Source organism: Naegleria fowleri (assembly GCF_008403515.1).
Source record: "Naegleria fowleri strain ATCC 30894 chromosome Unknown tig9, whole genome shotgun sequence".
In the NCBI taxonomy this organism is placed as follows: domain Eukaryota; phylum Heterolobosea; class Eutetramitea; order Acrasida; family Naegleriidae; genus Naegleria; species Naegleria fowleri.
In genome coordinates this window covers 768,825-794,827 of record NW_025407941.1, presented here as the reverse complement: position 1 = coordinate 794,827, position 26,003 = coordinate 768,825, and the positions used below count along the sequence as shown (strand labels likewise).

The 26,003-nt window shown below is 37.1% G+C and overlaps 10 protein-coding genes across 10 annotated transcripts; 2 read left to right on the top strand and 8 right to left on the bottom strand.

Annotated features, from left to right (window-relative positions):
• Positions 1 to 147: 147 nt before the first annotated feature.
• FDP41_011566 (uncharacterized protein) lies at positions 148 to 1,170 on the bottom strand (the record flags this gene model as incomplete). The annotated part of the gene is made up of 1 exon (XM_044701988.1): positions 148 to 1,170. One exon carries the CDS (start codon positions 1,168 to 1,170, stop codon positions 148 to 150), a length of 1,023 nt encoding a protein of 340 aa, XP_044567349.1.
• Positions 1,171 to 1,993: 823 nt separating this feature from the next.
• FDP41_011565 (uncharacterized protein) lies at positions 1,994 to 2,815 on the bottom strand (the record flags this gene model as incomplete). The annotated part of the gene is made up of 1 exon (XM_044701987.1): positions 1,994 to 2,815. One exon carries the CDS (start codon positions 2,813 to 2,815, stop codon positions 1,994 to 1,996), a length of 822 nt encoding a protein of 273 aa, XP_044567348.1.
• Positions 2,816 to 3,059: 244 nt separating this feature from the next.
• FDP41_011564 (uncharacterized protein) lies at positions 3,060 to 3,998 on the bottom strand (the record flags this gene model as incomplete). Its single annotated transcript, XM_044701986.1, has 1 exon — positions 3,060 to 3,998. The coding sequence occupies one exon, from the start codon at positions 3,996 to 3,998 to the stop codon at positions 3,060 to 3,062; it is 939 nt and encodes a 312-aa protein (XP_044567347.1).
• Positions 3,999 to 4,768: 770 nt separating this feature from the next.
• FDP41_011563 (uncharacterized protein) lies at positions 4,769 to 6,130 on the top strand (the record flags this gene model as incomplete). The annotated part of the gene is made up of 1 exon (XM_044701985.1): positions 4,769 to 6,130. One exon carries the CDS (start codon positions 4,769 to 4,771, stop codon positions 6,128 to 6,130), a length of 1,362 nt encoding a protein of 453 aa, XP_044567346.1.
• Positions 6,131 to 6,666: 536 nt separating this feature from the next.
• FDP41_011562 (uncharacterized protein) lies at positions 6,667 to 7,749 on the top strand (the record flags this gene model as incomplete). Its single annotated transcript, XM_044701984.1, has 3 exons — positions 6,667 to 6,810; positions 7,081 to 7,164; positions 7,297 to 7,749. The coding sequence occupies 3 exons, from the start codon at positions 6,667 to 6,669 to the stop codon at positions 7,747 to 7,749; spliced, it is 681 nt and encodes a 226-aa protein (XP_044567345.1).
• A 205-nt stretch (positions 7,750 to 7,954) lies between these two features.
• FDP41_011561 (uncharacterized protein) lies at positions 7,955 to 9,151 on the bottom strand (the record flags this gene model as incomplete). Its single annotated transcript, XM_044701983.1, has 1 exon — positions 7,955 to 9,151. One exon carries the CDS (start codon positions 9,149 to 9,151, stop codon positions 7,955 to 7,957), a length of 1,197 nt encoding a protein of 398 aa, XP_044567344.1.
• A 368-nt stretch (positions 9,152 to 9,519) lies between these two features.
• FDP41_011560 (uncharacterized protein) lies at positions 9,520 to 10,713 on the bottom strand (the record flags this gene model as incomplete). Its single annotated transcript, XM_044701982.1, has 1 exon — positions 9,520 to 10,713. One exon carries the CDS (start codon positions 10,711 to 10,713, stop codon positions 9,520 to 9,522), a length of 1,194 nt encoding a protein of 397 aa, XP_044567343.1.
• A 356-nt stretch (positions 10,714 to 11,069) lies between these two features.
• On the bottom strand, positions 11,070 to 13,034 carry FDP41_011559 (uncharacterized protein; the record flags this gene model as incomplete). Its single annotated transcript, XM_044701980.1, has 1 exon — positions 11,070 to 13,034. One exon carries the CDS (start codon positions 13,032 to 13,034, stop codon positions 11,070 to 11,072), a length of 1,965 nt encoding a protein of 654 aa, XP_044567342.1.
• A 219-nt stretch (positions 13,035 to 13,253) lies between these two features.
• FDP41_011558 (uncharacterized protein) lies at positions 13,254 to 15,562 on the bottom strand (the record flags this gene model as incomplete). Its single annotated transcript, XM_044701979.1, has 3 exons — positions 13,254 to 14,320; positions 14,389 to 15,144; positions 15,211 to 15,562. The coding sequence occupies 3 exons, from the start codon at positions 15,560 to 15,562 to the stop codon at positions 13,254 to 13,256; spliced, it is 2,175 nt and encodes a 724-aa protein (XP_044567341.1).
• Positions 15,563 to 15,697: 135 nt separating this feature from the next.
• FDP41_011557 (uncharacterized protein) lies at positions 15,698 to 25,804 on the bottom strand (the record flags this gene model as incomplete). The annotated part of the gene is made up of 1 exon (XM_044701978.1): positions 15,698 to 25,804. The coding sequence occupies one exon, from the start codon at positions 25,802 to 25,804 to the stop codon at positions 15,698 to 15,700; it is 10,107 nt and encodes a 3,368-aa protein (XP_044567340.1).
• Between the last annotated feature and the right edge of the window lie 199 nt (positions 25,805 to 26,003).

The following is a 26,003-nucleotide window of genomic DNA, read 5'->3' as shown; positions in this document are numbered from 1 at the left end:
ATGTGGTTTTTAAAACATGAGATAAAGCTCAATGGAGAATAGAGATTTATATATACATTTCTTTCTGTTGGCACAATATATTGATCATGCGAACGAGCATTCATTGAACGCATTGAAGACGGATAAAACCAAAATTATACAAAAACATTAATTAAGCAACTCCTTTATTGAAATTGAATAACGTGGTGTTCTTTTTCTTGTGGCGGTGGTGGTCGTGGTTGTGGCCACGGGTGGATTCGATCCATGCGAGAATGTTTCATGAGTATTCGCCTCTCTTCTCAATAATGGTTGTTCTTGTTGTCCACTTGGCAAGAGTGCACTTTCGTTGGGAGTTGTGTTGGTTGTCGTATTTGATCCATCCTTATTTTGAATCGAATTCCTTGTGTTGGGTGAAAGAATGGAAGATCTTGAGGTTGGAGAATTCTTCTTATTGGCTGTCGTTGTTTGCATTTGAATGACATGTTCGTAGGGTTGTACTTGATCAACTCTTCTCACTTTCTTGGCAATCTTTCGTTTGTTGTAATCAAAAAACTTTAAAGGTCTCTTTTCAGAGGGTGATAATGAGTTGCAATTTGGAGAGTTTGGAGACAGAGTGGTTTGAGAGGAGGAGTTGGCCACTGGTGAATGAATAGGAGGACCAAAAGGAGGACAAGAAGGAGACCCTCCATTATGTGAGATTTTGATCTCAGAGCTGGGGAGTTGTTGGTTGTTCATCACCACGACTACTGGTGGTGATGATGATGATGATGGCACAAACAATGAAAGTCCATAATAGCTTTCAGAAGAATGATTGAATGTACATGATGGTGGTGGAGGACAAGATACACTTTGGAAGGACAAGGTGATCTTTCTAGAAGAGACTTCCACGTGCGAGTGGTTGTGGTGATTCAAAGATCTTTCAAGGGCGATGTCATTGTATTGGTAGTGTCTTATCTCTCTTTTATGCTCTGATGAATGTGATGAACAAGTTGTAGGAGGAGTTTGATTAGAAACGGAAGAGAGTGATTCCTGTCTGTCGAGGTTACCTGATTTTGCTTCCCAACACGGATGATCATAATGATCATGTTGACAATATTCATAGGAGGAGCATTTGGTGATCGTCACATCCCGAGGAGTTGGATTTGCGCTCCTTTGGCGAGAATCATGCAGAAACAACAACGAGGACGACATCTTTGAGGGAGATTTTGAGTTTTTTTCTTGGACTGGTCATGAGTTGGAGATTTTGGGTTCGGTTAAATTTGAGAACAATTTGAGATCGAGGTTGAAGCCATAATTATTAGATTTTTTATCAAAAGAGTCAATTGTCACCAAAAAGTCCAAAGAGTAAATCACTCTCTCAGCAACGCATTTGGACATGATTCAAATAGGATAAACAACGCTTGCACGTAAGACTCCAAGTTAGTCGCTTTGTTCAACGTGTGGATTTAAATAAAGTTGAGACTAGGTTTTCGAACGCAAGTTGCTCGAAAGGTTGTTGTTTTTCGATGTTAAGTTAAAATGAGAAAGGTACACTTGGTTGGAAAAAAACCTTTCAGGTGCTGAATGAATTAATGTTGGAAGTTTGCACAATTGCGATTGAGGTTGTACCTTGATGATTTGTTCTTTTGGACTCTTATACAAGGAGAGAATATCTGTGAGCGAGGGTAATTCAGTGGCACTTTGTGGGACCAGTGCTACAGATTCATGATTGATCTTTTCTCGTCGTGCTTGATTTGTATTGAGGTAAGTGGTCATTTCGTTGATCTTTTGAAGTGAGCCAAGATTGACGTTGGTTTGTTGTTCATACCGTTTGGGTAGAGAACATGTGGCTGGAGGATGAGTCTGTGGTCTTTGTAATGTACTTGTCAGCTTAAGAGTTCCACATGAAAGAAACCTTGCTTCCTATTGGCAGTTGGGGAACGTGACCTTTCGCCAAACATCTGACCTTAACAACAATGAACTCATCCCTCTCATTTATTTAAGGCCAGAGTAAAACCAAAATTATACAAAAACATTAATTAAGCAACTCCTTTATTGAAATTGAATATCGTGGTGTTCTTTTTCTTGTGGCGGTGGTGGTTGTGTTGGTGGAATTCGAACCATGAATGGATAGTTGATCAGCTTGCACCTCTCTTCTCAATGTTTGTTCTTGTGCACAATGTGTCCGTGTCGAGTTGGTTTCACAAGTCAGCATTGTCGTTTGTGGTATATCCTTATTTTGAATCGAAATCCTTGTGTTGGGTGAAAGAATGGAAGATCTTGAGGTTGGAGAATTCTTCTTATTGGTTGTCGTTGTTTGCATTTGAATGACATGTTCGTAGGGTTGTACTTGATCAACTCTTCTCACTTTCTTGGCAATCTTTCGTTTGTTGTAATCAAAAAACTTTAAAGGTCTCTTTTCAGAGGGTGATAATGAGTTGCAATTTGGAGAGTTTGGAGACAGAGTGGTTTGAGAGGAGGAGTTGGCCACTGGTGAATGAATAGGAGGAGATAATCGCTGTGAGATGACGACCTGGTAGCTGGAATGTTGTTGTTTGTAGTCCACCAATGGTGGTGGTGATGATGACGGCACATACAACGAAAGGCCATAATGCTCAGAACAATCTGAAAATTTGCATTGTGGATCCAATGAACCATGAAAGGAGAATGTGATATTTCTGTAAGAGAACTCTTGCGACGATGAACAGGTAGGAGAAAGGTTTGGAACGGAAGAGAGTGGTTTCTTCTCGCCCTGGTGATTGCCAGAGGTTGTTACCTTGAGCGGTTGATCATGATGGCCTTGTTGAGAGGAGTATTTGGCGATCGTCATATCACGACCAGAACCACGACACAACATTTTATTTTTTTTATTTTCTCTTTTTTGGACATTTTGGGATAGGTAAAATATGAGATATCGAGAGATTGTCCACGAGATTGAAGCTGATTGGACTTTTAAAAAGAAGTCAATAATCACCAAAAAGACCAACAAGCGGAAAAATCACTCAGCAAACATTGGAATGATTGGATTAAATCCAGCTTTAGAAGGGAAATTACTCGTTCTTTATAGGATGAGAAATTTCTAAATAAAGGCGAGATAAATCTCAGTTTAATAATTCTCTTATTGAGATTGATGATCGAGGGATGCGGTTTCCCTTTGAAGAAGATGCAACACAGGTCATTGTTGCGACAGCACAACAGCAACTCTCAGACAAGCTCTCTGTGTTGGATGATGAAGATATTACATTGGAATCTGTGGATTTGTTATCACTCAACAAGATGTTATTCGGATGAAGAGTTTGGACATTGGATGTTTGTAATTGCAAGATGTTTTCATAAGGTTGCACTTGATCACATCGTTTCGTTCTCTTCTTCAGGGATTTGTTGTGGTAATCAAAGAATTTGAAGTTTTTTGCCTTCTTGTCTGTATTCAAGGATTGGTGTTCCATTGGGGTGACGGTTCGTTTCATATTTCCTTGAGAGGTTGCATGTCGAGTCATCTTGTGAGGCTTTCGAATCCCATAGTGTGAGTTGCTCGTAAGGTCGTTGTTGTTGTTTTTTGTTGTAACAACACAATGTTTAGGACACACTTGGTTGGAAAAAAACCTTTGAGGTTGTACCTTGATGATTTGTTCTTTTGGACTCTTATACAAGGAGAGAATATCTGTGAGCGAGGGTAATTCAGTGGCACTTTGTGGGACCAGTGCTACAGATTCATGATTGATCTTTTCTCGTCGTGCTTGATTTGTATTGAGGTAAGTGGTCATTTCGTTGATCTTTTGAAGTGAGCCAAGATTGACGTTGGTTTGTTGTTCATACCGTTTGGGTAGAGAACATGTGGCTGGAGGATGAGTCTGTGGTCTTTGTAATGTACTTGTCAGCTTAAGAGTTCCACATGAGGGAATCGTTGACTGTTGGGGAATGTGAGAACATCTGAGATCCGTTCTGGAGAGGTAATCATTGGTCAATAATGATCCAGGAGTTGTCTTTTCATATGGGAAATTGATTCGATCATGTATGACTTGTAATGCAGAGAAAGACATCCGAGAAGGTGTCGAGAGTGGAGATGTTTTTTGTAGGTTGGTGATTGCTCAATTATGTAAAATATGCTCTCATTTATCGTGTTGATTGTCCTACTTTGTTAATTTTAATTTTTGGAATTTTGGGGAATCTTGCGCATGTGCAATATGCGGTCGTGGAGTAATGATATTTAGCTTTTTTGGATCAAAGCTGCGCTTTCGAGGTCGTTTAGTTTTCTACATTTTGGTTCGAGTTGAACCGACGCGGACGAGCAACTTTACACTTTTAATTTATCATCTGTGATTACCTTTTTGAAGAAAATTTTGAAATTTGGAAAATAAGCTGAAAAAGAAAATAGTATAGGGACTATTTGGAAATTGAAATAAATGGGTTGGAGTCATATAAAAGAGGGTCCGTTGCACTTGAGGAAGTGATGCATGCACATCGTTTCGAATATTCATAATGTGCAATAGGATTTATCTCCGATATGCGTTGTAACGTTGTACATGTTTCGTGACGTCAGTCTGAATTACGAAACGCAAAAGTTGAAACACTAATTTGGACGAAGGAAACATCCAAATTCCATGATCGTAATTTTATAGACAAAACTAGAGAATTATCAAACTACGAAAAGAGAAGAACAATAGATTTGTGAATTCCTATTATGAAATTGCCAAATTTCTCTAAAGAGCTTTGTCGTTACAGTTGTATAAAATGTTTTATCATCCTTGGCACGAAATGCTGCATTCACTTATTCTCAATTCTTGTTGTTTGATGAAGTTCAACAAAAAAAATGCCCAAAAATAATAATATTCGCAATAGTCATTCTTCTTCCACCATCGGAACAACAACAAGTTCGAAGAAATCGGAAAGCTCGAAAACCACATTCTCATCAGGAGGAGTGGAGGGGATCAAGAAAAAGCGAGTCAATGCTCAGACTCAATTGGTAAACTCCATCCGAAAGAAGAAGATGGAAAAGGCTTTACAACACGAATATGAATTGGAAAAATTACATAAAGAGGAAGAACGAAACGATTTTCTGAGCAAAATTAATGATGAAAATGCTGTTTCAACAGTGGAAGGACAGTTTGATATGATGAGAGGATTATTGAAAAAAACAAACAAACGATCGGGTTTGGATATGTTTGATGATGACGATGATGCACAGGAGGAGAATCATTCTTCGACCATTCCGAGTGTCTCAAAAAAAGACGATCAGGACATTGATGAAGAGAGACTTGTGAAAACAAGTGAGCAACAGTACTCGATTTTGGAGAAGGTTCTTTCTAAAAAGCAAAAGAGTGACGAGTTCAAAAAAAAGTATGAAAGCAAGATTGTCAATACCACAAATGACAACACTGCACAGCAGCAATATATCAACAAACATCAACCTGTAGCAGCAATCTCTACACCCGCATCATCTCCTCATCAAGCCACCTCACAAACACAACAACAAGCATTTACAGGTGATAATGAGATGCCCTTCATTAAGGCACCCATTACTAAAACCATTTGTCTACATTGCGAGAGAGAAAAGACTCCAAAGGGAATGATGATTAAATATATTGTCATCATTAATGAGAAAGATGAAGTCGTTTATCATTGCCTTTCTGAGGAAGTGAAGAACTTGCTAAACTCTGGTGAAGATCCTGCCGATACAACCAGTCAATTGAGTGGTCTCGGAGAAGTGACATACTCCCTCATGACCATTCGTGATCATGTGAGCAAAATATTAAGAAAGACCTTTGTAATAGTGGGACATACCATTTTCCATAACTTGATTGGAATTTTTGGACCAAGAAATGTTCATGAATTCAAGTCAAAGCTTCGAGATGTTGGTGTTGTGGATCCAAACACTGAACAGAAATATGACACAACTACTCTGACCAACATTCCTCTCATTCTCTCTCGATTGCTAGGTCTTACCAATACGAAAAAGATGAATCGAGTCGAAATTGCCATCAATATGTTGAAATCATACAAATTACATGCAAAAGTATTTGACCAATTCTCAAAGAGATCCTCACTCGATCTTTTAGGTTATGAAGAGAGGCAATTAATGAAACGAGAACAGAAAGCTCACTATCAACAAAAATACATGACCACCATCAATAATGGTATTGACAACATTCTGGCTCAAATGAAGAAGAAGTAAAATAAAAGGTTGATTACGTGTGTTTCATGCGATCCTCCAATATATACGTATTACTTTCCAACAACCAGACAAAAGTCCTCATTGAGTGTGCACCAGTGTCGTTGCACCACACAGCACGAGCTCCTCGGAGTTCTGAACCATCACTGTCCGCTCTTTTTGGATCGACCGTTGCAAAGAACAAAGAAAAAAAGCTATTCGATAACTCCTTCTCTTAACTCCTCAATTTTTTCTTCTCCTCAATTCAAACAAAATCTGAAAAGGACTTTTTGTGGGTAGGTATGATGATGCTGATCCTGAATGAGCCTTGTTTATTCAAACAATTAATATTTATATGATGGTGAAATTGTTCGGTTATGGTTATTGATTCAATCATTAATGATGAAACTAAATAATGGCAATTTGATTTGAAAATGAATTTCATTATGAATTGATGATGATCCGATAATCATTTAATTTATATAATGCGGCATCCCACCTTCATCTTCCATCCTACGACGCAATACTACATTTATAGACAATAACTAAAAAATCTTAACATGACAACAACAAACAACACAAACGGAGGAGAAGTACAAGAATACTTGTATAAAATTCTAGTAGTGGGTGATATTGGTACCGGAAAGACAAGTATTATCAAACGATATGTACATAATATTTTCTCCAATTCGTACAAGTCAACTGTAAGTCTTTAGTGGAGAAAGTTTTGTTCTAGCTTTAAATTCATCCATCTTTCAATTGTTCACCATCATCATCATCGCCAATGGATGGCATTCATCTTGTTGATGGCTTGAATTTTGATTAATATTATCTCATGTTTTGAAAATATCTTTTTCTCATGACGTGTCGTTGTTTGAACACAATTGCTGCTGTGTATCATCGGCACAACCATGAATTTTCACGTGATTATGATACTTTGTGAAAATTTACTGTAATGTTGTTCGTGAATACAGATTGGAGTTGATTTTGCTCTCAAAGTTTTGAATTGGGATGATAATACTATTATCAGGCTTCAATTGTGGGATATTGCAGGACAGGTATGGATTTGTAATTGTTGCTATTTTGTCACAATGTCATTAACAATATCTTTGTGCAAAATTTTCTTCGGATGAAACTATTATTTCCGTATTGGATTTTTAACATCATCATGATTTTCTTCTGTTAAACAGGAGAGATTTGGATCCATGACTAGAGTGTACTACAAGGAAGCTGTTGGCGCTTTTGTTGTTTATGACATTACACGCCCACCAACATTTGAAGCAGTTCAAAAATGGAAGAGTGACATTGAGCATAAGGTGTTCCTTCCTGATGAGCGTCCAATTCCTTGCGTTTTACTGGCCAACAAATGTGACCTTCCAAGTGCTGTCACAAAGACAAAGGAAGAAATGGATCAATATTGCCAAGAAAATGGATTTATTGGATGGTTTGAAACAAGTGCAAAAGACGACAAAAACATTAATCAAGCTGCCAACTTTTTAGTGAAGAAGATTTTGGAAAACCATGCTGAAATGCACAAACAGCAAGGAGAAGAACAGAAAGACAGCTCAACAATCACGTTCGATAATAAGCCTCAACCTTCGGAGCAACAACGACCAAGCAGTGGCTCTGGTTGTCAATGTTAATGAGTGGATCATTGTTACACTTCCTACATGTGTTTTTACAGTTGTAAATAGAGTAAAGTGTAGTAAATGTATATTCTTGCTACTTCATAAGAACATTCATTAAAGCGTGGAACGAAACAATTTTCTCAATCTCCACCAAATTGGCAAGGCAAAGATATATGTAATGAAAATTAAGGACTATCATCTGGACGATTGATATTTTAATTTACTTAGTCACCTTAAACTTTTGAACCTTTTCCAACAAACTCTTGGCATTTTGATCATTCTTGAAGTGGGCACGAACAGGAGCAAGAATATCATTGATGGCTTCTGCCAAAGCTGGTTTCAGATCACCAGGGTGAAGATGCAATTCCTTAAAGTCATTCTCAAGTTCTGCAAAATCGGTGTAGATCTTGTTACCTCCATTTTCTTCCTTTCTTTCAACCTTGAATTGTCCCTTCATTGGCAAAACAATGTGCTTAATATATTCGAGCGGTGGATTCTTTTCAATGTTTCCTGGCTCACAGAATGCAGACTTGAGCTTTCTTCTAACCTCAGTCTCACTGTCTTCCATAAATATAGCAGCATCTGGGTTTGACTTGGCCATCTTTGTACTTCCGTCCAAACCTGGCAACATGTGATGAGAGAGAATAACTGGTGAAAATCTAAACTTGGACTTGGTCTTTTTGTCCTTTCTCTTTGTTTCAGCATACTCTCGAGCTAACATGTTCACCTTTCTTTGATCCATACCTAATTGACAAATGTCGGCCTTCAAATAAAAGATGTCTGCACATTGCATACAAGGATAAAAGATTTGTGCAGCACTCAAATCGCTTGCTTCATCACGACCCATAATTTGAGAGCAACGAACAATACGTTTCAGATTGTTCTCACGGGCGATATCGAGAACTAATAACCAATAAGTGTTTGGATCCTTGTTGATAATTTCACTACTCCAAACAAATTCAACATTGTTCAGGTCCATACCAATACTCTTCCAAACTTCAATCATGTATTTACCGACCGTTTGAATCTTCTCCAAATCTCCTTCCATCTTGTTATTCATCAAAGCAAACCAATCGGCAACTAAAAAGATAAATTTACATCCAGCCTTGGTGAGTTTGTTCACGTTGATGGCCTTCATAACACCTTGAGCAATATGAATACGTCCTGATGGTTCAAATCCGTCATAGCAAATAATTTGCTCCTTCTTATTCTTGATGAGATTGCGTAATTCATCTTCTTGAATACATTCCTCACCGACGCTTCTTATAAGCTTGTATCTTTCTTCTTGTTCTTCAGTGAGTTCAACAGTGATAGGATTTGTTTGTTGAGAGCTTGAAGAGAGATGGGTTTGCTCAAATTGCTCGGTTACGGATTCCACGGTGGTTTGTTGTTCTTGCGAGGATGATGATGAAGACATTTTTTTTTCGCTTTCATTCCTTTCGAGTCCCTTTCTGCGGGATCCAAGAGGAGATTTTCAATCGAATGGAAACCCATGAAGCAAATGAAGAAATTTAACCATGTGTGGAATGAGTATTACAAACTGTGGAATGTATCATTGAGGGAATGAGGTTTGTCCAATAATATTTATTGAGAGATTGACCTTTCGTGCAATTAGAGAATTGAAGTTGTGGTATTAATGGAATCATATGCACCTATGAAATGCTTCAACTTTAATTTAGAAGAAGGGTGTGATTTCTGTCATCCATTTCCATTCATGGCAATACGATATTGAAGGAAGTACAGATCAGAACAGTTTCTAAGATCTAAATTCCACCATACAAACCTTTATTCTGTAGAAAGGTCACAATCCTCATTCTTGTGATTATTTTCTTGTAAATTCTTCTTCTTTTCTCTCACAGCATTTCGTTCTTGGCGAGTTCTTTCTTTTAACTCTTCTTTCGAATAAGGACATCCTTGACTCCAATCCTCAATGTCTTCAATGGTGCAAACATTGTCTTTCACTCGACACAATAAATTAAATACATCCACATGTATTCCAAAAAGTTCCTCCTGACACTTGTCTCTTCTGTATTTACTTCTTGGATCCAATTTGATTAAATCTTCAAATAATTCTTTCACATCTTCGACCTTATCATAGAAGGTGGATTTTCTAATCAGAGAGTCAATCATTTGGAGAGACTTTTCTGAAAAATGTACGTTTGTGATTTCTCGTTGTTTTCGTGGCATATTTTCCATCCAATCGGCAATTTTGGCAAAAAATTCACACTGTGCAGAATCCACAGAATCCTCGCTTGATGAGGAAGAGGAGGGTGGCGAGAGAGTGTTCTGTTCTTTTCCTTCATCATTGTCCTTATTGATTTCATTCTCTAATTTTCGTTTTTTAATTTCATCCGAATAAGTCATCACTAAATCCTTCAAAATTGGAAATGATAATGGATCCTGTAAAACCATATCATACTCTGGAATGTAAGGTTTAATATCAACGATGGGTGTCTGGTCGACTAAATCAATTCCAGACAAGTGTAAAACTGCATTATTATTTTCATCTCTTTCAATTTTGTCCAATTTAACGACACTCATTCCCATTGGATTCGGGCGATAGGGCGAACGACAACTCAATGCTCCAATTTTCTTACCATCAAGTCTAGGTGGCCGAACTTTGGCCTTTTCCATCATTTTGAATTTAATGACCTCCGATGATGAAATTCCATTATTATTTCCTTCATTGTTTTGATGATCATTGGTAATGATTGTAGTCTCCTCAGCTAAATTATTATTTTGATGGAATATCCAAAACAACCATATATGAGAGAAACCCTCTAAACCTTCGACAAAATGTTGTGTGTTATTTGTAAATCCTCCAAACTTTAATGCTAATCTTCCTCTTGCTTTTGGTACGATGAGTGATTGACGAGGACATCCAGTCTTTTGTTTAAAGACCGATTCGAGCATGCCCAGCACTTCAAATTGAAAAAACTTTCGGAGTGTGGAATTGGCAGAAGAGGATGACGCAGACATTTTTTGATGAGTGTTTTTCAAAAAGAATGCAATTTCAAGAAGAATCAAAATATCAAAGTAGTCCTATGTGTGCGCAACCAGTTTGAATGAGCTGAGTTTCGCTTGGATAATGGACTAGAATTAGTCCAGCGAAAGTCCTTTTCTCCATCGAAACTGGTTTGGCGTCACCCAAAAACTGCGTTGCACATGCATAAGAGAATGGTGATATGATTTAAAGGAAACAGAATTTTAATGTGTGTGGGATGAAAACAAGGAAGGGGAGCAGAGAATGGGATGAAGAATCAACTTGTCAGCATTATACTGTGAGAGATAGATTCGTCGAGTTAAAAACAATTGGATAGGTTCATATAGATTGTCTAGAACTTCTTGTGCTTCTTGTGGGCTGGTTTCACAGACTCTGAGTTGTCACCATTGCCATTATTATTGGACCACGACGATGACTTGTTTGACCAAGAGTTATTTCTTCCTCCTTTGTAACCTCCACCTGAATAGGAATTTCCTCCCCTTCCGCCTCGTCCTCGTCCACCTCTGAAACTTCCATTGTTCTTAGGGCTCTTGGATTCAAGAAATTCCATTAGACCTCTCTTCTTTGAGCCATTTTCTTCATTATTGGAGTCTCCATTGGTGTCATGTCCATTGCGGTCACTTTTACCATTATTTGTGGAAGTTTCAATAGAATCTTCTTCATTCTCTTCTTCCTTATTAAACTTGTTGTATCCACCCTTATTAAATGATTGGGATTTATCAAAGCTCTTCTTAAAGTTGCCACTTCCTCCTTTACCTCCCAATCCAAACGATGATTTTAATCCTTCTTCATCAAAATCATTCATTTTGAAACCTAATTTTCTAGCAAACATGTTGAAAACACTTCCATAAGTATTCACAAGTTTGAAGACGTCTCTGGTCAACTGATTATTCGAGACAATACTTTGCACTTCCCTATGGATATCATTCATTTGTCTATCTGTGACATTATTTTCTAATTCTTCAAGTTTTTCCCAATCTTTCTCTTCTTCCTTGTCACTATTTAACATCATGTTAAAATAGGAGAGAGCAACTTCTTTTTCTCTTGGAGTCAAGAACAAGACAGACACACCTTTCTTACCAGCTCTGGCAGTTCTTCCAGCTCTATGGAAATAATCGGCTGGTTGTTCAGGAATGTCAAATTGAACGATTAAATCAACGTTAGGGAAATCGAGTCCTCTTGCAGCAACATTGGTAGCAACAAGTACTCCTGGATTCTTATCTTCCATGAACTGGAAGAAAATTTCACTTCTCTTATTTTGGTTCATGTTACCTGAGAGTTGCACAACTTTTCCAATATTTGAAGTATTTTCAAGAACGCAAGTCACAAATTCAACTGATAATTTGGTGCTCACGAATACAATAATTTTCTTATCAACATTATTTCTCAGCACTGAAACCAGTGCTGCAAGTTTCTTATCATTTGGTACTTGATAATACTTTTGTTCCAATGTAGAAACCTTCTTTGAATTTGCATCATCTAAACCAAGTTTCACAATATCATTCTTGAGTGAAATATGAGCCAAATCTTCAACTTTATCCGTCATGGTTGCAGAGAAGAGATAAGTTTGACGTTGCTTGGGAAGTTGCATGACAATCTTTTTCAAAGTTTCTTCAAAACCACTGTCCAACAATCGATCTGCTTCATCCAAAATGAAATATTTCAAATGGGAAGGATCAAAATTCTCTCTTTGAATGTGATCTAAACATTTACCTGGAGAAGCAATGAGGACTCTTACTTTTTCATCGGCCAATTCAGCCTGTTCCGCAGAGACTTTGTTTCCTCCAATGACACAAGCGGCCTTATATTCGGTGTGTTTTAAGAGTTTGTCAGCAACTTGTTGAATTTGTAAGGCTAATTCTCTTGTTGGAGCCAACACGAGAATGTAAATTCCTTGAACATTCTTTTCATTTTCTAACATGCAAGAGAGTGATGGAATGAGGAAGGCCAAAGTTTTTCCTTGTCCTGTGGCTGCTTGAGCAATAAAGTCTTTACCTTTTCCTTTCTCTCCGAGAGCAGTTGGAATGGTCAGTTGTTGAATAGGAGTCATGGTTTCAAATCCGAATTCTTTCTTGATGGCTTTCAGTAGGAGTGGATGTATTTGTGGCACGTCTGCAAATTTGAGTGATGTTGCCAAAGCACCTTGTGTGGCTGATGTATCAGCGAGTGAAATGGTCTCAACAGATTGCTTCTTTCTCAGCTGCACTGTTGATGAGGCAGAGAGAGTGGAGACATTTCCGTTGGCATCTTTGAGAGTTTTGGTTCCATTTGAGTTGAATTTGATGTGGGCTGGCATTGATGTCGTGCGGAGGAGTGTGTGTGATGAAAAGGAGCAAAATTGTTGTGTGATTGAGAGGATTTAGGGTTTCGGGTGTTCAATTATTTTTTTGTTCAACAAAAATTTTGTCTTGGTTTTCTCTTTCGTCTTTCGAATTTTTCGTTAATATTTGACTCATCGAGTGGAGCTTTATTCACCTCTCCTAATACATTTTCTCTCCCGCGTGGTATGACTAGTTCACAAATCGTTAATGGAAAGAGAACTGGCTCCCAATTGTTGTGATTTGTTGGTATTATTGGTGGACGCTGTTGACATGACAATCATCGAGCTTTCGGAAGCCAGCTTGAGCAAATCAGCGCTCAAGAAAGTCACACACTCAGAGAAAGTGATTTGCTGATTGTTGTTTGGATCAATGATTGAAACAAAATTTTGGAATTCTTCGTCGGTTCCGTTAGGGTTGATTGTTGCTAATAATTGCTTCAATTCATGTTGATTTAAAATTCCATCCTTGTTGGTGTCGACTTCTCTGAACATTTTCACAAACTTGGAAAGGAATTTTTCGTGAGATTCAAGTTGGAAATCAAGCAATACTTCTAGGAATATCTTGTAAGGCACTCTAGTATTCTTTTCAAAACTCTTATTCAAAGTTGAAGGTGATCCAAGGGACATTTGAAGTTTTTGATGCTCTAGAATGGCATCATTAACACGAATAATTACTGTGAGAGAGTCTTCCTTGTTGTACATGTACTTGATGATATCAACCCATTCGTCTTCATTAAGATCACCATTCAACCTATTTTGAATGATTTGATAGATTTCATGATCAACCTTCTTGCTGTATTTTCCTCTCAAAAATACCTTCAATAGTTCTGCGGTTGTATCCTTTAGCTGCTTTTGGACAAATCTGAATTCCTCATCAATTTCGTTTTTAAGAATTTTGCCGAACACTTTGACATCATTGTCTTCTCTTGAAAATCTTTTCACTCCAAAATTGATGGCAGTAGCCCATTCAAAAATTAAGGTTTTAAGCCCGTACTTTTGATTCAAGAAGGTATACAAATGTTGTTCCATTGTTTCTCTTGGTAGTTTGCTCTCTTGGCATTTTTGATCGAACTTGTGCTTTGAAGCATAGATTTCTTCAATAATTTCTTTTAGTTGTTTTAGACTTAGAGGTTTTAACTTGACTTGTTTTGTTTCTTTTGGTTTTATCATACTTTGAGAAAGAATTTGTTGTGGTGTTTGTGAGACTTGCATGGATAGGCGCTGTCTATTAACTTGGACTTGGGTCAATCGGTTCTTATATTCTATATTGGAAACGCAAAGTATTTCATTTGAGAAATTTGGAACAAACATTCAATCACTGTATACTTACTTTCAATTTCAAGCTTTAAGGCTCCAATTTCTTCCGATAATTGTTCTCGCTCTACTTCGTGCTGACGAATCAATTTTGCCTTTGCCTCCTCGCTTTTAGAAGCAACTTGTTGGAGAGATTCAGTTTCCTCAAGAAGGTTGGCAATATCCTTATCAGCACTATCCAGATCTTTCTGAAGTGTCGCTAATTTTGAGAAACAATCAGTAGAAAATGTTTTGATCATTGAGTAGTATGAATCGCACATGTCTGAATACGAATTCTTGACAATCATGAGAATACTGGAGGCTTTCTTATCAAACTCTGAAATCTTTTCAATTACGTTCTCAAAATACGAGTCAAATAGCTGCTTTTTGCAATTCAATAATTCGATTTGGTAACTCAACATTTCTTGTGGTGTTTCTTTAGACCTGTTGAGTTGTTTGAGGATTGGAGTGCTGTTTGGATCAAACGGAGCTCTTTGTCCTAGATAGAGTCCAACAGAATCGTGGAGTCTCTTGAGATCTTTCAAGTCGTCATTGGACGAGTCGATACCCTCTCCCATGTTACCTGCACTGGATAAAGCAGTCTGATTTGTCTGTTTGGGCTCTTTGGGCAATGCTGAATCTTCAGAGGCAACTGGTTTGGGTTCAACTTGATCATGGATCGCTGCTTGAGTCTCTTGAGATGGTTCCACCATCACGGAAGAAGGCTCTCTTTTGGGTTCCTCAGCCAAGGAAAAGTACATTGGTGGATCAACATCGGGAAGGTCCGTTAAGGCTGTTTGAGAAACCATGAATCCATACATACATCTCGATTGCTAATATGCATAATAGTATTACTTACGAGTTCCGTTGAATGATTCTAAATTGGACAAGGAAATGATGATTTCATCCTCTTCCTTCTCATCAAGGGTAATGTACAAATGTTTGAGGTTGGGAAGAGAGAAAAGCCCAGCTAGAACGGATTGAGCACTCTCAAACAAATTATTTCTCAGATCAAGGTATTCCACTTTTTGCAGTCCACTCATGTCAGATGGTAATGTCCGAAGATTGTTGTTCGATAGCCTCAACACTTTGAGGTGCCTAAGTTTGGACAAATCTACTAAAATTTCGTCCAGAGTTCTCAGTGCACAATGATCCAGAGAAACCTCAATTGCATCGGGATACTTGTGCAAAATTGAATTCACTTTTTCCATGGTTGGTGTTGGAATATCAAGGAAGACCGAATGTGTATGTTGATAAGCAGGGCTTAAGGCGGATTATTTTTTTTTTTTAATAAATTTAACGGTTTTTAAACAAACTATCGTATTTATTTCATGGCACTATAGAAACTAAAAGGTAAGACGATACAGAACATAGCAGACATGATTAACGAAAGAGCTAATAAAATCTCGTTCTGTTTGGTTCGGAATTAAGATACCATTTTGAGAAGTATCTGTTTTTTGGTCGTACCTTACTACAGGTGATGGTGTCTTATTAGATTTCATCATGGCAGCAGAGGTATGAATATGGTCGTGAAGTGGTTCAGGTTCTTGTGCAAGCTTCTTTTTACAGAAATAGACAATCACAGCGTTTTCCTTAATCTTGTAATGAATGTGCAACATGAAATCAGTCAGACCAGTACTGGTTGGATTAATGAGTAAATGTTGTGCAGTGCCATCTTTCTTGAATATACTTCCTGCTCTCTCTCCTCCATAAATATTCCACAGTTCAGAAATCACATCATTCCATGGCACATAGGTAACTTCGAAAATTGAGAGAGTAAAATCGTATTCGGTGATTGGAGTTTTGATCCATAATGCATCGAGTTCGTTGAATAAATTTTCGCTCATCCTGAATTTGAGAGCCATATCCCACAATATTTCCAGTTTGAACGAATTTTTGACACTTTGTAGCAAATTTGCCAACTTTCTTTCGTATTGTTGAGCCATTTGTGTAACTACCTTGTACATGTTATCTTTAGAACCTTCTATCTCGCTATCATATGGATGTCTATTGGTTGCATCGACAAACACAATATACATGGTGAGATTCATTGTACTGTCTTCTTCTTGGGGGCTTGGAGATCTTGATGAAGAATTTGATGCGCTGCCGTAATGTGAAAAAGTGGTATGAGAATCCGAATGTACAACTGACTTGGTGACCAATACACAGTACGAGTAATCTGCTTCTTCATGAGAAATGTATGTATCAAGGATGAAACATTCTTTGCTCTTTTGGCTGAATTTAACCTTGTACTTGTCAGAGTTTTTGCAAATATATTCAAAGAAGAATTGGAAAGGATCATTCAGCATTTCTCGCCTCTCAGTGCTATAAGATCGACCCCGCTCGAGTGATTTCATGCTACTTTTAGGTGCTGTTGCCTTTTCTCGCATAATCTCTGCAATGTCTTTAACATTTTCAAAAGTGATAGTATGTGAATGCAAAATATTTCTAGTATGAGGCGGAGGATTTGGATAAAATTGATTAAAGTCTTTCAATAAACTCATAAAGCTCAAAGTAGATGGAAATCCAGAGTAATCTGTTGTTAGATAATTCAAAAAGTTTCTCAAGTGGAAATCATATGAAAACGAATTCATGTGAAGTGAGTGTTTGAATTGGCTTACTTTTCTCAAGAACTCTCCTCTCGTTGAGGCACGAGGGTTCAACAATGAAGGTCTTTGAACTGTGATGTCAGAAATATAAACATTGAGATACACGTAAATGCTGTCGAGACCCAACTCTAGGAATAGTACTCCATCGTCCATTTGTTTATGGAAGTAAATGGTGGTTGGTTGGAGCTTGATGATTTGATTTCCCACCACTTGGACAAGCGGAGTGGGCTGTGGTCTTGTTTTGTCTTTGTCCATTGAGTTATTAATTAGATTCATATCACTAGGTGTCGAGGGTAACAATGGCGACGAGTCATGTTGATCTGAAGGATGCAAGAAAACATCAGAAATATCCAAAGACTTGATATACTCTACGTATTCACTCAAGAATGATTCAAATACTTTTCTATGATAACCAATTTCACGAAGGTTATTATTTTGCTGTTCTTCCGCACCTGGAACGCCCTCAACACTGTCAATATGTTGAATAATTGCAGCTGAAGATGAGGAAATAAAGGATGATGAACCAAACAATATTCTTCTTAAAGGATTAAAAAGAAGGGGCACTCTGCAAAAGTGGATAAGTCTTGAGGTATTCTTAATGAGTTGGAAGTCCCTCGATTTTAGGTTGGTTGATTGAGATTTGTTCCAAAATCCATAAATCTTTGACACTTGTTGTTGTTCAACATTCTTTTTGTAATTCTGGTGAACAATGTGTTTAAAGTGAAGCCCATGAATAAGCAGTGGATCACGTGGTTTGTTGTCATTCATGGTTTTCTTAGCAAGTTGTTTGCAAGGTACCTTATCTAAATCGAATATTCCTTTCAGCAGTGATCCAAATTGATTTTTGCTTGATGGAGGTTTTTTCTCTTTTCTGACTTTCTGAATATCGGATTTTACCGACATGTCATTCGTAGACGAGGAGACTAGTGTGGGATTCGCGCCTAGGTTTTTAAACCGGTTGTACATTTGACCTCCTCTCATGTCTAGAATTGGTTTTGGTGGATTCATGCTTGTTGGAGGATTGCTAGTTGTGACGGCTGTTGCTGAAGGGGTCGTTCTTCTTACTGCATTGGAAGTCTTTGGATCGCTCGGAGCACTTTGCTTATTGTAAATGAGTAAATCAATGTTGTTGAATGCAAATTGTACTTCCTTTTGTGGTTTACCAAGAGGAATCATTAGGTTGGTCGGAACGGTTGCCAAGTTACTCGAATGTGAGTGATAAAAGAGACCCAACTTTTGATGGAGTATGCTGTTGAGTAAGTGAGCTCTACATCTCAACCAGGACACCGTTTGGTGCAAATGATACTTGAACTTTTCAAATTGTTGGGGCTTCCAATTGTATGCAATAACTTGCAATTCGGCACTTGTTAGTATTATAACAATACAGCATTTTCTTGTATACTTGATCGAATTTCTGTAACTAAACCCATCTAAAGAAATGATATCCCCTATTTTGATATTTTCACCAAGGTTAATAACCTTATCAGTTGAAACAGAAAAGTTACCAGCCATCATAACAAAACAAACATTGCTGGAATCGACTAGATGTTGTTCGATAAGATCATTGCTTCTTGAATATTTGGCAAATGTTTGTCTTGCATCTTTGCTGACAAAGGTAATTGGTCTCAGTTTAAAGCTATATGCAGACAACAAATTGTGTAAATCTCCAATAAATCTATTCATTTCCCACAGCGGTAAAAATAGGGCAGCTCTGTGCTCCATTAATGTGGGAGAGCTTATTCTACCTGCCTTGATGGCCTGAGTTTGTAATCTTACCAAAAAATAACGATTGAATCCTTCCAGATTTACAGGCAATGTGAAAAGTCCGCATTCGACAACATAATCTATCAGTGTTTGGTTAAGAGTGAAACAAATTTTTTCAACAAGAGAAGCTAGGTCTACATCTCCTTTTTTCCACACTTCCAGTAGTAGTTTACCATTATCACTTCGGTGAGCTGCAGAGGCACTTTTTTCAATAACATTTTCTTCATCGTCCTCATCATCTGAAGTGCTGCCTTCTTTACGAAGGATAGGAGCTCCAAAATCTGTATAAGCTATATTTGACGGCTCCTCTTGAAGAAGACCCAATTGGGACACACCAGTCAAATCACAAGTGTATGGTTCTTTCATTGAAGGGAAAACAGTAACCATCTCTCCGTCTTGATTTAGAAGTGTCATTTGTACGCAGGCAATACCTCTACAATTGACCTGAGATGTCATGGCTCTTGAATATGTGTTCTGAGTGACCGAGTTATATAAAAATGAAAAATCAGCTGCTTTGAAAACCATATCATCTTCCTCATCTTCAGTAAAGGACATATACGAGAGGTTGCTTGGACTCTCCGCCGATTCATCACTACTAGTCAGGTATAATTGATTCATGTAGGTCAACATGTTATTTCTGGCAAATAACATGAAAAGCAACTTATTGTTAATAAACTTTGGAAGGCTAATTACCACACTCTTCTGAGGCTGTGAAAGCAATGGTCTGATAAACTGTAAATCTTCAATATTGATTTTAAATTGTCTATTTCTGAGTAATAAATTGGATATAATGTTCATAGTGAGTGAAGATAACTTTGCTTCAATAAGGTTTTTCAGTTGGGTTGTAATTTCAATGCTAGGCGGATAAACACCATAAACTTCCAGAACAACAGAAGATACATTGCTCTTAATATCCAATTCAGCATAAAGATATTGACCCATGCTAGATAGAGAAATGGAATATTCCTTAAGCTTGGTTTTGTGTTCCTGCTCATCTCTAACAGGAAGAGTTGGAGATTCTTCATCCTTTGGACTCTGTACGGTAGTAGGAGATTGTTTGTTTCCATCCGTGAGCTGAAGATAAAAAACACGACCACTCCTTTCCTTGTACACAAACATCTCACTTCTATTAGCAACAATGAAGGGATTGAAAACAACTTGATTCAAGTGGTTAATGGCCATGGCAGTGGATAACCTGCTATGAAGTGGAAATGAAATTTCAAAAGTTTTTTTGCAGGCAAAATCTCCCTCATTAAAATTGTCACTGCTTGGTTTTTCATTGTCCTTACGTAAAAACTTCTTGTCAAGCACACTAACTTCAGAGACAGCTTTCTTGTCTTTATCTTTTCTAACAGGAAGAAGTAACGAGCTACATATTCTGGTATCGTGCAAATTGGAGAGAAGAAGCAGGGTATTCACTCTCTTACACACCACTCTAACTGCTTTGAAAATGAGATTGACCACGTCATTGGCCTGCGAAATTGAGAGAGTATTTGGTGAGTAAAACAACATGGACATTGATTTCTTGCTCTCTGTTTTTAAAATGATCCAAAATGGTGCTTCAATACAATTTCGTTCCATTTCTGTGTCATTATCAAACATGGTCATATCCAAGTCATCAAGTTCCTTGCTGAAAATTTTGAATTTGTTTGATACCTCACCAGGTGATGTTTCTTGCTCGCACTTTCTGTCATACTCTTCAAACATGGCATGTTTTTGGCAGCAATTTCTTTTTCGAAAATAAACCACATAATGATTGTCAATACTTTTGAAAACAACATTTTTGCATTTCAACAGCTCTTGATGGAAGAGTTTAACACCTTCAACTTGGTCAATAAAAAATAATGGAATAGTATGTTGCTGATAGCATGACGAGGGGAGCTTTTCTACATTATCAAAAACTTTCTTAATGGAATATGAAGTAATTGGATGGGTTCTCAATAGCGCGTTCAGTATTTCTTTTGAAACTAATGCTTGTAATCGTCTTTTGGTTCTTGAAACAATTCTTCTGATATGTCTTGGAAGATAGCCCTTATCTAAATAAGGAGCTGCTTCATCTGTTGTATCCTCCTCATAGGCATCGTCTTCTTGCTCAAATTTACTTCTAGCGTAGGCGGATTGGGTGTCAGACACGTGATTTCTAAACATTCCCAAAACATCCTTCTTTGAAGGCTCAAATCCGTTAAATGAAGCATAATATTTGTCAGGTGGTAGCGTAATGCAATAAAATCTCAAAGTTGTTTTTACAGCGTTCAAGGAATTAATCCAATCGAAATCCATTTCTGTGTTAATTTTGCTTGGAGTAAAATCTGCTGATTCATCATCCTCTTCGCTATCCTCTTCTTTCTCACCAAATGCAGAAGAAATTTTTGAAAAATCGCCATTGCTAGACCTAATATTCTTTGAAATTCTCTCTATTGGGATGGTTTTGATTGGTAATTTAATATCATTTCCATAATCATCCAACACTTCCAAGTCCTCCCATTCTTCTTTTCCTCTTGTAATTGGAGTTAACACACACTCCATTCTCATAAATACGGGAAGAGTGGAATTTTCAAGTTCCGTTAAATTAAAGGTATCACTAACTGAAGAGCCAGAACTTTCAGTGAGAGAGTCTGATTGATGATCAGATACTTGTAAATCTCTCAATCCTGCAGAAAGACTGGAAAGAGAGTGTGAGGTTTCGTCGTCACCACTATGAAAACTATGTATTTCATCATCTGACACATCTTCTTCATAGTTTTCCTCATTATCAATTTCTTCGAGATGATCAAAACTTTTCACGCTATTTTTCTTCTTTATGGGCTTTGGAGCAGTTTTTGTAGACTTGGGAATAGAAGTTTCTCGCAGATAAAAATGATATTTGGTTCCTCTGATTTCTTCAAAGTACTTCTCGATTATTGTTTTGAACGAATTAACCATGTTCTCACAGGGAGTAGTCTCATTTTCGGATTTTTCAAAGAAATAGTTTCTAGATAATAAAATGGCCTCAAAGAACTCGGTGAGATCAATCTCTTCTCTATACTCATAGCATGACTCAACAGCAGAAACTATGCTTTCTCGATCTATTGTTAATTTTTGGTTCAAATACTTGTAAACTCCATAGGTAAAACTGTATGCATGCAAGTTTGTAACAAAGTCACAATACGTTGCTGACGAAGCAAGTGCGTGTTCTTCGTCGTGTGTCAATGCGGGATGACGATGAACAATAGAAGAATATTTAGAACAAACTACATGCTCCATATTTTCGTTTCGTTTCAACTTGTCCACAAATAGAAGCTGATCCTCTGTACAAACGCATACAATGACAGTGAAATCTTTTTCTTCTCCAGTTACATGAGAAGGCACTATGGTTATAAGGAAATCTTTTTGTTTGTCTGATCCAACATTTTCAAATGTTCTTGCAAAGCATCGAGATTTCATATCCAAATTTAGAGGTATCTTGTCAATACTTATTTCAACATCATTGATATTGCATAGAATTTTCAAAAGTCGGTCATACAAAGCAATATTGCTTTTCTTTGCTATCTCAGTGTCAGTGTCAGTATGAGTCACAAATTTAAATACTTTAAATTTCAAGCTTTGCCGTTCAGAACGTTCGAAAATGCCTTTCAAGTTAAAAGGAGTAACGGTACCAGGTTTCTCAGGCTGGAAAAGAGTGATAGAGTTGTTATTGCCTTTACCAGATTTACAAGCCGCTACTATGCTGTCAAACGTAGAGAACAATGAGATAATTTGTAAGTCTAGATTATAGAACCAATTTTCACATAAATCTGTACACAATTGATTCGAATCAACCTGCATTCCATTGGTATAGGTAACATAGCCTGATTGCGGTTCAATCCACACCTCTGTAATGAGTTTTTTCTCTTTCTTCAAAATATGAATACAATAAAACAGAATAAGCTTTGATAAAAAGTCAGTATTCGAGAAATAATTGATTTTCGTGATTTCTAACTCCTTGACAAACACTACAGATTGTCTAGTGTTCACCAGAGAAAAGCCTTCATTTAACCTTTGCGCGAATAAGCATGATAAAATCGCTGCAACGTTAAGTCTTCCTCCGAGAGGCCATATCCAATTTTTGTGCTTAAGGTACGAAGTAAAATGCGGAGGATGACTGAATAACGACTGGAGATATTGAGTTTCATCATCTTTACAAATTGGAAGTCTTGCCACAATTTCTGAGAAAGCAGTGTTTTCAATGAAATGTGCATGAATATTTCTTTGATAGAAAAGCTTTAGAGACTGTTCCTTGAAATGTCTTAGAACTCTAAATATTGTGAAGGAGGAAACATTGAAAAATTGAAATTTCAGTTCTACAATGGATGTATATGATTTCACAATTTTCAATAAACAAAATCCACAAGAAACAGAGGTATCTTTTTCTTCCATCGTTAATAGAGAGGTATCGTGTACAGTGTCGTACATGTAGCATGTGTGGTCTTGCTCAGAAATAAATAAAATAAAAATATCGTCTGAAACTTTTGTAGAGCACCAAGCATTCTCGCAAAACGATTTGAAGAGAGCTACATTGTTTTGTACAGTAGGAGAAGCATCGTTAGTTCCCATTTGGGCTGTAGAAAGAATTTTTTGTATGGTTGTGTCTGACTTAAAAATGTTCTCATCAGTGTTAAAACAAAGTGCTAGTTTTTGTGTCTCAAAGAAGAATTCTCTTTCATGTTCAAAATTAATATTGGGAATGTCCATTTTTCTTATAGAGGATCGATTGAGTCCAGAACAATTCTCTGACAAGTTAAAATACTGTTCAATGAGAACATCTTCAATGTTGATAGACTGAATATACTCCTGTAGATATTTTAGAAAAGGTTCTTTCGTTCGTTTTTTGAGGAATGTTTTAAATTTTTCTAAATTGTTTTTGTGCATGAAGACAGTTATGGTGACTGAGATTTTAGCCTTATTGGATTTTGAGATTCCGAACCCCGTAAAATTATTCGAAGTCAAGACATCAAGATCTTGTTCTTCCATACCTGGTCCAGATCTTTCGATATGCACTTTGTATATTATTTCTACGTTCCTTCGATAAAGCATGCTCATTTTGACATACTTTAAATCCAACTTTTCGTCTTCAGCTTTGAACTTTGATAATTTGTCAATTGGAGTGGAATACTTGATGTCAGTAATTCTAAATCCTTGAGTTGCTCTTTTCTTTAAAATTGGATCAACGCTTGTCATGGAAAGAGTATAGGTCAGTACATCATATTCAAAAAAATTCTTTCGAATGTCTTTCTTGATTGAATCAGAAGGTATGCTTGGAAAAATACTACCCTCGTTAGCTGATAAAATCAAGCTTTCATTGTCTGCAATCATTATCGATGGAGATTTAAGAAGGAGGTTATATTGAAGCGCCTTTGTTTTTTTCTTTTCGTTAATTTCATTATCTGAGTTTGATATGTAATCAAAATCAATGTAAACTCCATCGGTGCATGTGACTAATGATTCAATCAATTCGGAATCAGGCACATAACTATAAAGATGTCCATGACCGTTGCTTTGAGATGTAATGTTTAAAATAGCAACGCTGACGTCACGTTGGTTGATATCAAACATAATATCTGAATGCAAGTCAGAGAGGTTGAATACACTGTCACTAATTAACATAAATATTGGGCATGCATCAGGAGGAAGAAATTCCAATGCTAACAGTGAATCCTTAATATATTGGCTGAATTTTAAATTGTTTGCCAAATTATCGTTAGTTTTGGAATTTTTTAGAGAGGTAGAGGCTAAATTCTCCAGATCACATAATTGCTGATAAATTTTTCCAAGCATTTCATTTAAGTTATAGGTCGTAATGTGGCAATCTTGAAATAGAGAAAAAACTGGTCTTCCTGCCATACCAATTGCAACACAAGTAACATGAAGCTCTGGAATAATCTCACCGTTATAATTAGGTATGGTTAATGGCTGAATTAAATGTGTAATAACGTTGGATATGGAAATAAATACTCTGTCAAACAGTACTTCTCCTGTTTTTGGATCCATAGCAAGCATTGAGGGACTAATATCAATTGTTAGCACGAGTCCGTACTTGGAATAAATAGTGTGAACTAGAGTGCTTGGTAGGAGCTCCATTGAGGAATTATGTTCCTCAGAGCCAAATAATTCGTCATTGGATGCGATTGAACTAATTTCAATGCTATTGAATGATTCATGTAGAGTGTGAACCCCTTTAGGTGAAGAAGAAAACATTCCACTTTGGTCACCATAAATGTGAGAGGGTAAAATTACGACTCCACCTTGATTATTACTACCATTGTAATGAATTTGATCAATACTGATGCTTCTAACTATCCCACTGTTTGTTGCTTGGTTTAATTGGTCAATGCTCATACTTCTTGGAAGTGACAAATCTCCAGTAAATGGATGAGCAATTCCATGATGATATTGGCCGATAAGAGATTCTTCGGACATGGATGTAGGAGAATTTTGGATGGAATTTATCCTTTCGTTGGTATATTCAGGTGTATTAATTGATGAAATGATACTAGATGTAAATCCAACTACTGATTCGTCAAAGGAAGGATGAGAATGATGATGAAAATGTGATGATTGAATATCCAACAGATGGATGTTATTGCGTAAAAATCTGTTCCTTCGAATGGACAGCTCCTTCTGATGCTTTACAGATGATGCAATGACTTGGATATTTCGGGTACTTAGAGATGGGGATGAAGGAGAAGGTACATGGGATGTATTCACACTACTTTCGCTCTTTTGAATGAGTTGCTTCACATTTGCGTGAAGATGATTTAACTGCCATATAAGTCTTTCCGTTTTTCTAAATAACGAATAGTCATGAGAATGAAGAAAGACATGTCTAGCTGCTCCTGATAGAGAATGATGGTGTGTTGGTCTACTATTTGTATTATTATTGTTATTACTATTGGATCTCATGTTGTGATGATACGCAGTGGTGTCGATAACACCATCATTATTCATCATTGCTGTACCATCATTTAAATTTGAAGCAAAATTATCATTTGTGGGAATAATAAATTCATGATGTTGATTCGTGAGAGGTGAAGTCGGAGATTGATGTTGTTGTGTCGTCCACATGATTTAATTCTTAAAAATTCGTAATATATGCCGAATAATTTGATTTTATGGGGAGGAGATGAATAACATGATCGGAATGTTAATTAGATTGATCTATACGACTGTGAGTCTATCTCAAGTTTAAAAACTCCAAACACCAATCAATTAATATTGAATTCACTATTTTTTTGCTTGGCTGTTCACACTGGCCAAGGATGCG